The sequence below is a fragment of the Malaya genurostris genome, chromosome 3 (assembly GCF_030247185.1).
Source record: "Malaya genurostris strain Urasoe2022 chromosome 3, Malgen_1.1, whole genome shotgun sequence".
Classification (NCBI taxonomy): Eukaryota; Metazoa; Arthropoda; class Insecta; order Diptera; family Culicidae; genus Malaya; species Malaya genurostris.
The window spans coordinates 86,878,098-86,894,840 of record NC_080572.1 but is presented as its reverse complement, the minus strand read 5'-3'; the positions used below and the strand labels follow the sequence as shown (position 1 = coordinate 86,894,840).

The 16,743-nt window shown below is 41.9% G+C and overlaps 1 protein-coding gene across 50 annotated transcripts in view; it reads left to right on the top strand.

The window, feature by feature from the left end:
* The window catches only part of LOC131437101 (dystonin), a 531,610-nt gene that overhangs the window by 459,733 nt on the left and 55,134 nt on the right, over window positions 1-16,743 (top strand). For 35 of the 50 annotated variants that reach the window (XR_009230701.1, XM_058606235.1, XM_058606233.1 and 32 more), the window contains 2 exons: window positions 3,624-3,778; window positions 4,964-15,401. The exons of 5 other annotated variants lie outside the window; for them this stretch is intronic. Coding sequence is in view for 44 of the 45 variants with exons in the window: in XM_058606235.1 (XP_058462218.1) it covers window positions 3,624-3,778; window positions 4,964-15,401 (10,593 nt within the window). In the remaining variant the exon portion in view is untranslated. Of the gene's footprint in view, window positions 1-3,023; window positions 3,486-3,623; window positions 3,779-4,963; window positions 15,402-16,743 lie in introns of those variants that run through there. 10 more of the 50 variants (XM_058606248.1, XM_058606249.1, XM_058606247.1 and 7 more) reach the window with 3 other exon arrangements.

Sequence of the window (16,743 nt, the reverse complement as noted above, 5' to 3'; positions counted from 1 at the left end):
CTCCCAAACAAGGTTCCTGAATTACGTTAAGAACCGACTTCTGGTTCCGGAATTACAGGATGATATGTGAAACGAAATTAAAATTGAATGAGTCAAACATTCTTCTCGTAGATGGCTAAACCGATCTAAGATTCAAATGAAATCTACGAACCGTAAAAGATTAAAATGAATGTTGTTAAGATCCTATAAAACATCTCGCTTTTTAGTCAGATCCATCTTCCGGTTCAGGTGATACAGGGTGATTAGTATAAAAATGTCCATTTCACTAAAATTTATCAGGTTTATCGGGTTTGCAGATTTGGATAGTCGATAACCAAATAAACTTATTTCAGTTTCAGCGGTATTCAGTTTTCGATTCGGAAGGAACCCAAAAATTTAATTCGCACTACGATTTCTCAAAGATGTCTACACTGATTTGCAAACAGTTTGAATCAAATGTAAACTATACAGCTTCTCACATGAATTTAACTGACTTCGGCTACACTGACTTTTGAATTCCGGTTCCAGTACAGAATCGTTTCTCAAAGTTTAATCGTTTTCTCAAAAAAGGCCAAATCGAATTTCAAAAACAAAAGTTCAAATTGAAGGATTTATGGTCCCATACAAAATTAATTAATTTTATCCGATTCTGAAATTACAGGGTAATTTTAAAATTCATTCCGATATAGAAGATGACAATCCCAAAAAGGCTCAAAGTTGGACTAATAACTATTACAAATTGTTTGTCATATTAAATTATGGCCATACGAATCGTTTTCGGTTATGCGAATACGGTGAATACCGGTTCTGGCAGTACCGTAAATAACCGTAAACTCTAAAGTGGAACTTATTTCGACATCTCATGAGATGTTCAATCGATTATCACAGATTTAGGTTTAAATTCCATCCTATTTTCAGTTTCTACATTACAGGATAATTAGTGAATAAAACTTTAAATTGCCGACAAAAAACAAAGCAAAAAACACATGCGGATGATAAAAAAGGTATCATCTCACCTGCTAGGTGGATTAAGCACGTTTTTGCCTTTATGATCATCTCATCATCTTTCACAAAATTCGGTATTATGGTCCCATAAGTTGTCGTAGAATTTTGTCCGGATCCGGCTTCTGGTTCCGGAATTTCAGGATGAAGTGTATATGAAATTGCAACTCGTCATATTAGAGAGCGCATTTTTCAAACGCTTACGTATTCGTAATGGTTTCACAACGTCAAATTAACTTGATTTCAATTGGCAGCTAAACACTAAGCTGTGATTAATTTAATGTTTGAAATAAGTGACGAAAACTTATAAATGATTATTAGTTCAATAAGACAAAAAGATGTGCTTGCAAACCTAACTATTTGATAGCTAATTATGCTATGAAGAATCCTTGTTTTAACCAGTGTAATATACAAAACATGTTCGTGCTAATGTTGCAACATACTTTGTACTACTACTTGGGAGATTATCTATTATTGCCAAATCTGGAGTGTTTGTTTTTTGCAACAGAGGTTTGTAATAGGAAATCTTTTATATATACTTAATTTCAAGTTAAGAATTGAACTCATTTCAAAAGCTCGATTCGTTTACCTTCTAATCATAAACGGAATCATATGTTCATCGTGTACTCTTCGACCCGGTATCTCACGTCAGCTGTTGGTAACTCTCGAGAATGAGTACCCCAAAACGAGACTCGTGTTTTTTACTGGCCTTTTCCGAGCAGATTCCTCCGTGTAGCAATTTTAAGCGAGTCATATGTTTGATCCTTTTCGAATCACTACTATCACTACGTTTGTCTCAAAGTGAGGTTAGGGATTTTCCTTTTTCTACTAGTGGATACGGGCAATCATAGTTGAAAGTCATCGTTGGTCAATCGTGACAGCTGTGTTGGAAATAAAAGAATGTTTCTGGGTGTAAAGTGGAATTAATTTACTAGTATATGCAACAATCGGAAAAGCATCAGAAACTAAGCAAAAGTTCAAGCATCCAAAGAATTTACTAGAGCATATGAACAATTATTTCTATCTTCGTAATGGGACACTTTTCATCTTCTAGTCTGTGACGTCTGTCTGGTTCATTTTTCACAGGTAATATGTTTCAAACGGCCTTCCACTACGGAAAGCACTTACCGAGCGACCTGTCGTCTGTGTTTCCTCCGACCACCAACAGTCACTCCGATGGAGACGCGTAGTAATTCGTAGGAAGATTAGTGAAACCCGTTTTGAATTGCCACGCATACATCTTTCACATTAGGCATTTTGCTGTTCTTGACGCCGTAGAAGATGAAAGTGTCCAACCTCAGGCAAGGATGTAAACAAAATTTAAAAATACTCATTCAAAGTGGAAACATCGTCCGTTGGCTCGATTTTTCCTCTCCTCAGATTTGCAATTTTCCTCCCCAAAAAGATGAGACGGTGATGATTTTTACACATGTGCCGGTGGTGTGTCGACTTATGTAATTGGTGATGAAAAAATAGAATCGGTTCTGATGACTTTGGATGAGATACAGAAAAGGTGAAGAAAAAAAGAATGTTTACCATTTTTTTTCTGGTGATTTTTCATATTGATTTTACCGGAGGTCATCGCCAGTGAAAAGTAAACTCAATTGCTGCTGTTGCTGCGAGAGCAACCAGAGCTAAATTATCGATTGCCTCATAGTTGGTTCGCTTTTATTTTCATACCGAGAAATTGCAAACAATTCTGCAGCATCTTCGTTTATTATAGCCGATGTTTTTCGTTCGTTCAAGGTTATGACAATATTGTTTTTTGTTTTTTAAAAAAGCGCATATTTACGATTCCGAATGTTTTGACTGTTTAGCAAATAAACGACGGTGATAACTGTCATTTTTAAACAATTGAAACAACAGTGCAGAAGCGGATTTTACTAGAACCGGTTGGTCACCAATCAATCATTTTCTGCTATTTCCTTTTTAACTGCATTTAGTCGTAACCGAAACCAGAAATTGAAATTAGCAAAGAATTGAAAATATTGAAACCGGAACTGTACAGGACTATAGATGAAAGTAAAAAAGAATTAATTGATCCTAATTGTACCATGTTGTACCACTTTATTCTCGCTAGACATGCAACCATCAATCGAATCCGGCAAATCTCTTGTGCTTTCCGGTTGTTACCAATCGGTATAGCTATCGAAGCATAGCCATACTATTCGGGGAGGGGTGTGTCTTTTTCCCATGACTAAACTGTGCACGTTTCAAACATAGAACTTCGTCGGTCTAGATCGCCACGATAAAATTTTCAAGGTTGTGAAAAAGTAAAATTTTTACCTTGACGATTGCGGGCGGAACCACTGAAACCAGGGATGAGGCAAAACTTTCCATTTCATCAGTAAATGAATGCAAAAGTCGACACCGGGAAACGTGTCATTAGAAATTGATTGATCCGAATACTAATGTACGGTGGTGAAATGTCGGGACAGAAGAAAAATCGGAGAGGACGTCGTGAGGAGCGCGTTTATGAATATGACTTCTCCTACGAGTTCAGGGTAATTAAACCACAAATCATGATTTTTTACGATGTGTTTTCCAACAGAAGCATCTTACGGGTACACTTTTACTAATGGTTCCGCGTTCTCTTCCGTGTCTTGTTTTTTTTTTCTTTTTATAATGCGATCACACCACAGCGCTTCGCCGAAAGTCTTCATAAGCCGCTTCGGACATATCGGGTAGAGTTCAATCTCGGTCGTCCGACAGGCAGCAACGGAAGCAACAGTAACGGAACAGACGGTCTCGAAGAGGTCAGCGAAGACGTCTTCACTAGCACCTACTCGGCAACGCGGTAAGTAGTCACCTGCATTTAACCGTTATCGGGACGCACCCCGTAGACATTAATTAATCAATAGCATTTACGTGGAAAGAATGTTTCTAGCCAATAGCGCATACAGGCTGACTAAAATAAAATTGGTGCACCCCCGTACGCTCTTGTGTTGGGAATCGAAAATCTTTGACAGTGGTTTGTTTACACTTCTACAGAGAGCAACTGGTGTAAGATTGATTGAAGTACATTTAGGAATTATTTGATTAGTAGTCGCGTTCAGAAATAACGTCAAATTGAACTCGAAACTTTCAGACGGTGCGGAACGTCCTAGTCAGGGAAGCATACAAGTCGGTGCTTGCCAGTAAACATCCGGACCGACCCATGAAAAAGAATTCCGTGGCCGAAAAGTGTGTATGGCTCTGGTATTACCGTGTTTAGACGAAACACATGGACTGCACTTTGATCGACGACGAAACATACGTCAAACTCGATTTCAACAGATTTCGGATCAAAAGATTTGCATTGCAACGACGTGAAAAACGCACCAGGAAGATTCGGGTTCATGAGTTCGCAGAGAAGGTCAAGATTTAGCAGGCGATTTGTGCTGGGAAAATTCGAATTCGTATTTGCCGACAAGGTCATGATTTAACGAACGATTTCCAGTCTACTTCAAAGAATGACTGGAAAAGCACGTATTTCCGTTCATCTGCAAACATAGGGGTAATATCAGTTTTTGGAAGATTTGGCTAGCTGCCACTACTTCAAGGTGGTTCTGTAACGGTATACTGCCTACAAGATCGATTTTGTCCCCAAGCTCATGAATCCTTCGAATTAACCGGAATTTCGAGCAATCGAAAAATACTTGGCAGCTTTAACAACTTCGACGAAACGACTGGACAGTCAAGTACATCTAGCAAATGCGGAAAAAGGAAGAAATGGCCGCTGATGGGCTCCATCGAAAGGATGAAGATTTGAGATTTCGTTCGAACTGGAGAAATGTAACCATCTAATGTTGTACGTTGTAGTTTTAATAATAGTACTATAATGAAACCAGTAATGCACTTTCTAAACTTATTGAATCAAGAATTCCAGGTCTTTTTTTTGTGCACACCAATTTACTTTTAGTCAGTCATTAGACAGTCTTTTCAGTGTCCGATTGATCACATTTTCTTTGTTTACTACATTGTATCACGTCTTCTTACACAGGATCACCAAAATTACCAACAACAAGCTGATCTACGACACGACGGACAGCAGCCGGTCGGAGAATTCGCGTGAATGTTCCCCCACGAAGAAAGTGAGTAAGACAGAATTGCAATCGGATATGCACCATCCGAACGAGGCCTCTTCGGTGCAATTCACGGAAATTCGTAGCTTGAAGCGTATCTCGCGTACAAATGAAGCGGTAGGCACAAACAATGGTACGGATATGGGTGACACCATACTGAACACACCGGGCATAGTGGACCCGATGAGCGGTAGAATCTTAACCGTTGGAGAAGCTATCAAGATGCGGATTTTGGATGTACGAAGTGGGCAGCTGAATGTCAACGGAGAGCGCTTGAGTTTGGAGGAGGCAGCACGGCGGAAGTTGATCGATGCAGAATTGGTGAACAATTTACTGAGACCGGGTGCGGCACTTGATCGCGACGGGCGCCCGATGAGTCTACTGGAGGTTATACAGAAGGAAATTCTCGAGGCGGAAAACGGTTACGACAGCACGGAAAAACGAATCAAGGTAACGACCAGCCAGGAACCATACCGCACTGTAAAGTACAATGAAAAAGAAGCAAAAAGTATTGTCGATGCCATCAAGCAAGGTCTGGTGGACACTAGCGGTGGTCTTTACCGTACCGAAACCGGTGACCTTATCACTGTAACCGATGCATACGAGCTAGGTTATTTGATTCGCAACGAAACAATCAAGATTGCACCGCACACACTTTCGCTGACCGACGCCATCGGTCAGGGTCTGGTGGACAACGGTGGTTGGGTGGTTGATCGTAACACTGGCGATACGTTCCGACTAGATTCAGCCATCGCGAAAAAGCTTATCAATCCCGATTTGCGGGAAATCGTGGACACCAAGAATGACAACATGATCACGGTGGCACAGGCTTTAGAGCAGGGTATTTTGAACGCAAAAACCGGTCGCTACATGAATCCACTGACAAAAGAAAAGCTTACCTTCGTCGAAGCACGCAATCGTCAGCTCATCCATAAACCGATGACTCTGAAAGATGTTTGTGATTTGAATTTGCTTGATAAAACGGACAAAATTGCGTCTCCCACGAGACGCGAACGGGTTAATATTCCAGGTGCTATTAGTTTAGGGGTCTTAGATAGCGATAGCATTAAGTGTGTATTTAAAACTAGGGGAGATTTGTTAACGTTGAGGGAAGCTCTCGAACAGGAAATCATACTAACTTTCGAGAATCGTTACCGTCACAGCGAAACGGCAGAACTGATGACTATTCCAGAAGCGGTTGACCGTGGTCTTATCTCGTCGGTTTCAGTCAAATCAATTTTCAACATATTGGGCTTCAAAGATCCACATTCCGGTGAATTCGTTTCCCTCAACACCGGTCTGGCGAAAAATGTGATTCGTAAGAAAGACAATCGCTTCCAGCTTGATACTGGAAAGGGGGTTCTCCTCGATCTCGATAAAGCCGTTGCTCAGGAATTGATCCGTCCGGAAGTATACGAAATGCTCAACCGAAAATGTGGTGTTTCCGACGAAACGGGACGTGAGTTATCTATCATTGAACTAGTTTACCACGAGTTGATTGACACTAAAACCGGATTCCTGCTGGAACCAGGAACGGGAAAAGTTCTTCCATTAGAACCAGCAATTGAGCGTAAATTTATAACCCCAGAGGGTGCCTTGCTGTTGATCAGCCTACTGAACATTACGCTCACAACGGAAACCGTTGTGAAAACAATAAAACGTTACGTTACAATCACGCACACCGGTGAGCAGGTAGAATCACAACCGGACGTTCTTCTTTCGTTCACAGAAGCAGTGCGTCGTGGTTTGATTGATGAAAACACGCGTACCTATCGCGATCCTGCCACTGGCAACGTCTATTCCGTACAGCAAGCATTAAATCATGGCCTTATCCTACCCGATACGGAATCAGTTCCGTTTCGGGATGTCGATAACACAGTTCCTACCAACAGTACTACCAAACCTTCATCCATTCCGTTGGAGTTTGAGACTCGACTAGTTAAAAGTGGTAATTCGAAAAGTATCAACATCACCACCGAATTTCTAGATGGTGAACGAAAGCAAACTCAATCGTACGATCTTCCAGCGGATGGTTGGCTTCTTTCAGAAGCCATTTCAAAGAAAATGTTTGATCCGGTCGCTGGCCTTTTTATTATTCCCGGCACCGATCGTCTGGTGAGTTTTGAAGAATCTATCAGATTGAAGATCATCAACCAAAACTCTGCACTTGTGGTGGATCCTGAAAATCCACAACGCAAGATTTCCCTCGAAAGTGCCCTTAACAAATCCATTCTTGACAGTACAGGTCACTATGCATTGACGGATGGTAATAAGATTACCATGCGAGCAGCTATCGATCGTGATTTGGTAGTGTTCGAGAATGTTTCCGATGGTTGTTCCGATGGCAGGGTAATGAATCGTACCATCCGTGTCACTAAAGTCCCCGGACAACCAGATTTACTCGAAGTTGCTTCCGGCAGTGATCGTGCAGTGAAAGTTGAAGGTATGAAAACCCCAGAGTTGATTAGTCCTGAACCGTTGCAGCTTGCACCTGGCATTATTTACGATCCTTCTACGGCTCTCGTCATCTTTACTGATAGTGGTAAATCGACTAGCATTGTCCATGCCGTTAAAAGTGGTAAAATAGATTCGAACTTGGTGAAGATCAGGGATCCAAATACCGAGGAGCTTCTCACAATTCCAGAGGCACTTGATCGTGGTGTTCTCAACAGTCAAACTGGTGAAATCAAGCATCGCACGGGTAAGTTAGTGGGATTAATTGAAGCTGCCCATACAGGAGCTCTGGTTGTTTGCGGAGCACCTTTGGTTGCTGCTGCAGGAGCTCTAGATTTGCTTAAGACAATTATAGATCCATCTACTGGAAAGGAAATACCGATTGAGGTTGCCTACGAACGAGGTTTGATAACGAAAAGTCAACTTCCAAGTCCTGAACGAGCTGCTCTCAGGAAGAAACTAAGCGTTGAAGACAGCAGCAGGCGATCGTCGGAAAGTTTTGTTGTTACCGTGACTGATCATACTCAACAGTACACAAAGGAACCCGTTGTGTTGCAACGAATGCGAAAATGTATTCTGCGCCCAAAAGATGCCGCAGAACGGGGCATTCTTGATCAAGAAACGGCAGCTATTCTGGAAGATTCTAACATGTTTGTTGGTAATCAAACGCTTGATCGGTTGATATCCCTCGGGCATGTGGATGGTAACCGTGGCCAAATAGTTGATCCACAGAGAGGTCATGTGTTGACAATAAACGAAGCTATTCGACGTGGTATACTTGATCGTCACGGTACAAATAATGTTTTCATTCCACTTGCAAGATCAATTGCAATTCCGGAGCTCGTCAATCAAGGTTTACTTGATGTTGAGAGTTCCAAAATTTACCATCCTGAGTCAGGGCGTTTGTTGACACTGCGAGAAGCTCTCATCTGTGAGATTATAGATCCTCTGACTGAAATTCTAGTTGAAAACAAGGAAAAAGTTTCGTTAGAACAAGCCATCAAATCCGGTTTTGTAGATGAAGATCAGTGCACAATCAACAATTTAAAACTAGCGGACGCAATTGATCAGAATGTTTTCCTGATGCCGAATTATTCTAGTCAATTACCTCCGGTGGGAATGACTCTTCCTGTTATTGTGAAACGGCATCTATTGGATATTGATCGCAAAGAAATTATCCATCCGGTTACACAAAATCGCACAAATGTCAGCGAAGCCATCAAAAATGACTTTGTCATGGCAGTACCTTTCACCCCGCATCCAGACTCGATCGTAATCGAAGAGGCCATCGATAAGAAGTTGATCGATCCAGTAAATGAATTGTTCAGATATCCAAAGACTTCCGAGGAAATCCCTCTTCATGAAGCCATCGAAACGGGTCTCTTAGAGGTCAAACCATTACCAGAACTGGTGCAAGGAATGCAAGGTAATAAAGCGCTTACCTCAGTTACCGAATCCATTTCTTCCTACCACACGATCACAACAAACACAGTTGAAATCCAATCCGGCTATTCTCTGATATCTGCGACTGAAGTTCAAGACATTACAACCGGTGAGATCATGACCGTTGATCAAGCCCGCCAGCGGGGAATCATCAGCGATGAAAATCAAACGAAGGAGCAGGTGCTGAATGAAGAGGTGAACATAAATTTCACAAACGCTCTGCAACGTGGGCTGCTGGATGTGAGTAAGGGAACTTTCCGGCATCCGGACAGTGGTGATGTGATGTCCATCTCCGATGCAGTCGATCGTGGCTACATTGCTAGTAAAACCGCAAGTGATGAAGCACTCAATCGATCCCCGGAGATGGCTCACAAAATGATTAGTCGAGTCGAACCGACTGTGGAAAATCCGGAACTGATAAGTGATCTTGGGCATAAGATTGTTACCAAAGATGATAATGACATCGTTTCGTTAAAAAATGCCCCAAAGACGGAGATAGCGTCTAAGACAAATGTATCAAGCTCAAGTGATAGTAAACTAAGTGATAACATCAAAGATGCAGCTAAACTCGGTCTTATGGCTGTTGTGGGTGCCCCAGTTTTAGGTGGGATAGCGATCGCTGGTGCTGTCAAAAATGTATTCAAAAAGAAGGAAAGTGAAAGAACGGAATCATCGGTAGAACATACTGACACTACGGGTGATAATGTTAGTTCAGCGAAACTTCAATTAGTAACAACAATTTTTGATAACCCATTACCCACAGACACTTCGGTAACTAGTAGTAGTACTCAGGATGAACCAGTAAATAGGAATCATGTCACATCAATAGAGAAGCCAGAGTTTGGAATACAGATGCCTATTGAGGTTCAAATCAAAGATCCAAATAAGGAGGTAACAAAAATAGCTGAATTGCATTTAGAGAAAGATGTTGAGCTTCTACCTGGTCCTTGTGTTGAATCTAATGAAGACGACGTACCAATAAGTGAAGTTATTTTCACAAAAACGGCTCAATCGGAAAATAATGTCTTGCCGAAAATAGAAGTAGACGTACCAACCAACTATACTATATCCACCGAAATAAATGTGTCTGAAAGGGAAACAATACCAGAAATAAAGGAAGAATTGCCCACAACTGAAGTTGTTTCCGAAGATACAAGTATTTTGGATGAGAAAATGACAACAGCAAACAAGCCAGAAGTGCCAAAAAGCGAAGTTCTTTGCGAAAGATCAGATGCTTCGGGAAAGGAAATTGCAACAAACATAACAATAAAAGAAGAAAGTGCTGGAGAAATTCAGGCCACATACAATACAAGTAACGCAAACAAACAACAACCCGAGGAACAAAACACAGTCTCAGAATCGGAAAATGTTTCTGTTAATGGATCTTCGTTGGCGCCTGAAACTGGTGTAAGTTCTATTGAAAAGAAACAACTGATTGATGATAAGCCAAACATTTCTCTAGAGGACGCACCATCGAAACCTGGAAATGACCACAAAATAGCAAAGTCTTTAGCAGAATCTCCAGAATCGTCAAGTGTTCCGAGCTTGAAATCAATTCCAACAACCATGGATACTTCTAGTTGGCCTGAAGAGCATGACTCTAATTTATTGCAAACAGAATCAATCAAACATGAGGAGATTTCAGAAGAGTCCTCAATACCTGAACATCATATGGCAGAACTTGAACAAAATCTATCTACATCGGATAACACTATAAATAACATTGAAAGTCCAAAAATATCGGAGCCAAGGCTTGAACATGTTGATTCGGTTGGATCTACAGAGCAAATAGAATTGCCGGCAAATCGTCTAGATGAAGTGAATGCTTCAGTAAGTGATAACGCTGCTACTGATGACTACAAAGCCCCGATCAAACAGGAAACACCAGAAGTGAGTCGTCCACATGATCTACCATCGTTGGCCAATCAAACGCAATACCCGATCGCCACGGGTCCAGTGGACAATTACACTCACTATCCAATTGAAAGCTCAACGGACAAGGACTCCGCGGTCAGCGACACCGGTAAGAAGGTACTCGACGCAGCGAAGCTCGGTCTTATGGCCTTGGTAGGGGCTCCGATACTTGCTGGTAAGGCGGTAGTAGATGCACTGAAAAAAGATAATGATTTGGCCGCAGTGCCTAGGCAACCGCAGTCAAGTGTCGTCGATGCAACGGCAGCTTTCCTAGAACAAGAACGTTCACCGGACGATGGGCGTCGGGAATTGAAAGATCTTCAGCAAGCCATCGGAGGTATAATCGGTTCGGAAAGTACCGACAGCAAGTTGAAGACTCCCGAAAAGCACGTTACATTTGATATCGCTGAGCGTACACCCGAGAAACTGATACGAGATGAAACATACGAACGAATGCCTCTTGGTGAGGCTATTTCTCAGGGTAAGATTATTCCGAAAGTTTGTCGCGTTATGGTCGATGACAAAGAAATGCCTTATACGGTGGAAGAAGGATTGAACAATCAAAACATTCGAATTTACGACATAGTTGATGTAATGTCCAAAGAATTGATATCCTTCGTTGATGGAGAACCGGATGGTCTGATCATCGACGAGACTTTGACGAAACAGAAGTTGGTCGACTTGGGGGTGTTTGATCCGGAAAGTGGTAGTTTCATTTCGCCAAACGATGGTGAACGCATTTCATTCCATGACCTCATCTACAACGCAAGTATCGTTGATCCGGCCACCGTTTATGTTAAGGATTTGGGTCGAAAGAAATACGAACGTTTGGATATTGCCCTTCAGAAACACTTGATCGACAAACATACCGGTCATATGTTGGATAATAAAACCGGCAAGAAAGTGAAGTTCGTTGAATGCTGCAAACGTGCTTGGATTGTTCAACGCGAGCCATCCAGCGAAAATCTTGATCAATCTCCAACGTTGACCGAAGTGTTGGACGCAGGTCAGTTTAATCCTCAAACAGGAGAGCTGGTTCAAGACAATCAAAGCGTACCGATTGCTGAGGCTCTCCGGGCAGGATTCATCGCCAATGATTCTGTTTCAGTGAGGGATCCAACCGATGGAGAGATTACTTCACTACGGGTTGCGATCGAACGAGGAATCATTGATCTTAAATTAGGAGTGATCTTCAACAGGGAAACCCAAGAAGAAATCGATCTGAATGAAGCGTACAGCCGTGGGTATCTACTAGAAGGTAAGCGAACACCAATTTCACTGGAAGCAGCTGTTCGTAAGGGACTGTATAATCCGGAATCTGGATTAATTTTAGATACAATCACCGAAGAAATGGTTGATGTACAGCAGTCGGTTGATAAGGGTATCGTTGATCCAAAGATATCTAACGTTAAAGACACTAAAAGTAATGTTCTGGTTCCATTGCAAGCGGCTATAGATAACAAACTGCTTGATACGGAGTCCGGGAAATTAAAGGATACTGTAACCGATGAAATGGTATCATTGGATGTAGCCTTGGAAAAGAAACTGATGGATACTAAGCAAGTAACCCACAGTCTGATTGATGTACTGAACAAAGAGTTCTATAATCCTAAATCCGGCATGATTCTCAATCCAGGGAACGGCGAGGAAAACATTCTGAGACAAGCAATCGACTCTCAGTTGGTTGAGATCGAGAGTGTGTTGATCAGAGATGAGCGGAAGGATAAGATTATCAAATGTGGAGAAGCTATCCAAACGGGTTTGCTGGATGACGTACGAGGCGTTCTTACTAAACCGGAACTGACCCTCGATCGAGCCTATCAAAAAGGTTATATCCTTAGCAATAAGAAGCCAATATCGCTTTCGGACGCTTTGCTCAGGGGATTCTACGATCCAGCCAATGGAATGTTCCATATTGATGGGGCACCCGGCATCACGTTACAGAAGGCTATCGACGATGGAGAAATTTCAACGGGTGATTTAATCGTTCGTGATTCCAAGAACCGTGGCGTCGTTAGTTTGGCGGATGCAATTAGAGCGAATTTGGTAGATCCCGTCTCTGGTATAGTTATTGATTCTGGATCTGGGCTAGGCATGGGTATGTTAGATGCGCTGGAACGTGGTATCATTGTTGTGGCAAAACGTAGATGTAGCCTCCCGGATGCCGTTTTCCGAGGTTTGTATGATCCCAAATCTGGTCAGTTCAGCAGTACGACAACTCCGGAAAAAATGTCTACGGAGCGTGCCATCCGGCGAGGTATGTTAGATCCGGAATCTACTATTGTGAATGTTGCGGGTAAAATTTTGCCATTTGAGCTTGCGATTGAAAACGGCACTGTTGACATTAGACGTGGCACGATCGCGGATGAAGTGGGTAATAAAATTGATTTTAGAGAAGCATTCGACCGTGGATTACTGGTGGAGGTTAGAAAACCGATCAGTTTGAGTGAAGCGGTTCTGAAAGGTATCTACCGGGAAAGTAGCGGTCTGTTCATGGATCCTAAGACGGGACGAAAATTGACACTTTCGCAAGCAATTGCCGAGAAGGTCATTGATCCCAATTCTGTTCAGATCAAAGATTCCGCCACTGGGTTCTACAAAGACCTAGACCTAGTAGACGCGATCGAGTCTGACCTTATCAACGGTCAAAACTCCAATGTCCAACATGGTAATGATAAAATCACGTTAAAGCATGCCTTTGATATTGGATTGCTATATGATGCAAATGGTCCCATCAGTTTGCAACGAGCTATCCATCAAGGTATTTACGACGATCAGAGTGGCAAGATCGATGAATTGGTTTCGGGGCGTAAAATCACTTTGCACGAAGCTTTGAGAAAGTTTATCATCAATCCGCAACTTCCTTGCTACTTTAACGAGAAGGATGAAATTATGCTCAATCTATTCGAAACATGCCGTGCTAAATTGATTGATCGAAGGGAAGGGGTTTTCAAAGAGCCTGGTAGTGAAGTATTCATTCCCCTGAATGAAGCTTTAGCGTTGGGTTTGATTGTGGATATTGAAAGCGCCGGTTTCGGTCTCTACGAAACACTGGCAATGGGTTTCTACGATAAACAGAGTGGGAAAGTAATCCATCCGAGCACGAACCGCAAAATCACACTCGCACAAGCCTGCCGAGAGGATGTGGTGAGCCTGTCGTCTTCGATCGTGAAGAACACACTCACCGGAAAGTACATCAGACTGGATGAGGCTATCAATGCTAAGATAATTGACGATCAGGAAGGTGTGTATGTTCTTCCGAAGGGAAATAAAATTGACTTACAGGAAGCTAGACGAAAGGGTTTAATCGTAACAAATCAAAAATTGTTATCGATGGAAAAAGCCATCAAACTACAGTTGTATCGTCAAGATTCTGGTACATTTGTGGAACCAATAACCGGCGAACACGTAAATTTGCAGGAAGCGTTAGATACTGGACTATTAGATTTTGAAACCACAGTTTACAAAGATGCAATCACGGGTCAGGACAAACCGCTCAGAACGGCGATAGCAGATCAGGACATAGATGTAGAAAAGGGTAAGGTTGTAGACCGTAAATCAGATAGAATGTACAGTTTTGATATAGCACTGAACAAGGGCTTGTTAGTTACAATTCAGAAACCGATCACGGGTAGAATTCTTGAACGAAAAGAAAGCATAGACAATCTACTGCAAGAGTCGCCGATCGGTAAGAGTCCACGGGAAATGAATTTGAAGGATGCGTTGAGGTATGACATACTGTCTGTTGATAAATCGGTAATTAAGCACCCCATAAGTCGACTATTTGTCCCTCTGAAAATTGCATTGCAGGAAAAGCTGATTTCAGATGAAAGCCGTGCCACAATTGATCCGAAACAGTCATTCTTCGTGTTCGATGGTAATCAGCTCGTGTATGTCAAAGAACCACTTACGTTCGACCAAGCGGTTGAGTCTAGTCTTCTGGATCTATCGACCGGTAAATTTTTGTACAAATCATCAGCGATTGGTGGTGGTGGTGAGTCAACCGACGTCGATCTGGTTGAGCTGTTGAACCTAAAAGACGCCATCGGTCAAGGTTACATTGATCCAGAGTCGGTTCTGTTGAAAGATGGTGCCAAAAAGAAGTACCTCCCGTTGCCCGAAGCGTTCCGTAAGGGTCTAATCGATGCTGAAAAATCGAATGTGCTCGATACGAATACGTCCAAGTTGACATCCTTGCAACAGGCAGTAGATACTGGTCTGTTGATCACTCCGAAACGTGCAATTTGTCTAATGGAAGCTCTCAGCTACAATTTATATAATGGTGAGAGTGGTACTTTCGAGGACCCATTCCATCCCAACCAACAAAAAACTCTTACCGAAACTATCCGAACGGGCTTAATTGATCCAACAACAACAATGGTGCGTGACATTAGTAACAATAGTGTGATTGTGCCGTTGTTAACCGCCGTAGACAACGGCCTGATCGATTCGATCGGTGGACATTTTAATATCGAAAGTGAACAGGCTAAACTTGATCTCGTGAAAGCACGCGACCGAGGATATCTCATGCTAGCGGAGCAACGGGTAAGTGGAATGCACTGCATTCAGCAACAGCAACAAAAAAAAAAAAGAAACGCAACGCGACATCGATTAGACTTTTGTGTTCTTTCACACTATTACCTGTTTTTCATGAAAGTTTGGTTTTTTCGTTAACCTTTCGTTTAACCCGTCCTAAATAATGCCGTGATAAACTCGCGCTCGCATCCTCGCGCTCAGAGAACACAAAGGCCAATGCTCACATGTTTCACAGCCTACACTTTCTGGTTATATTCATTTGGATAGAAAATAGCAACTCGACAGAGTTGACAAACCAATCACAGAGAGTGCAGTAATCTATTTTTTTTCCAAATTTACAACTATTCTGAATCCACCGTATTTTCACTAATCAAGTGAAATTTTAGGCTTTGTTTACTAGTTTCCACACTATTCAGGTTCCTTATAAAAATCATTCTCTCTGTGATTCCTGTTCTGTATCACGATCACTTTCCATTATATCCGAGCCGCTGACTTCATTGAATTCATCTCAGAAAAAAAAGATAAAAAACTAACTTCGAGCGAAATACGTGCGTTACTTTTCAGTGCTAATATAGTTACATTCAAGTGATTTGATAATTGTTGTTTGCTTCGTTACTTTCACTAGATTTATCTTTAACGTACTCACTCCCCACTTTGTATGCACTACCATGACAAGCACCTAACTGCCGTTCCTTGAGATGCACTAACAACTCCATCATCTGATCCTGTATAAAAAATTCATGTTTAAGAAATGACCTCCTTGGAACGTATCACCATTTTGCTTCTACAGGTACCGTATGCGTGATAATGTTTGCTCCGAGTTTCCAAAAATTTCCATTTTGATTTTTCTATTTACTCAAATGGAAAGGAGATGTTTCTCTGAGTCTTAAACTATATTAATCATTGATCGAGTTCCAATTTGCTGCAATTTAGGTCTTCGTGATTATTTTGTCGATTTCTGGAATTAACACGTGTATTTCCTTCGCCATTTTTCTCATTGAAAAAACAGGGTTCACCTGGGTATTCGTTTCGTTTTGAAGGTAGCGATAATCCTCGGGACCGTAGCTAAACTTGGACGATCTGTGGTCACTGTCGTGGATAGTTGGTCATTTCTTTTCTCGGGCTGAGACCCTGAGTCTCCCACGGCGATCGAAATGTCTTTTTGTGACACTCCATATTCACGTGTTCGTGGAATCCTAAAGGATCCCTCTCCGTATAACTGTTTTTCGCAGCCATGTCATGTTACATTGTTTCATCATTCGAAGATATAACAATATCGATTTGATTTTCTGATGACAGGAGATTTTTGGAAGATTTAATTTTAATTTAATGGGCTAACGATTTTCTTTGG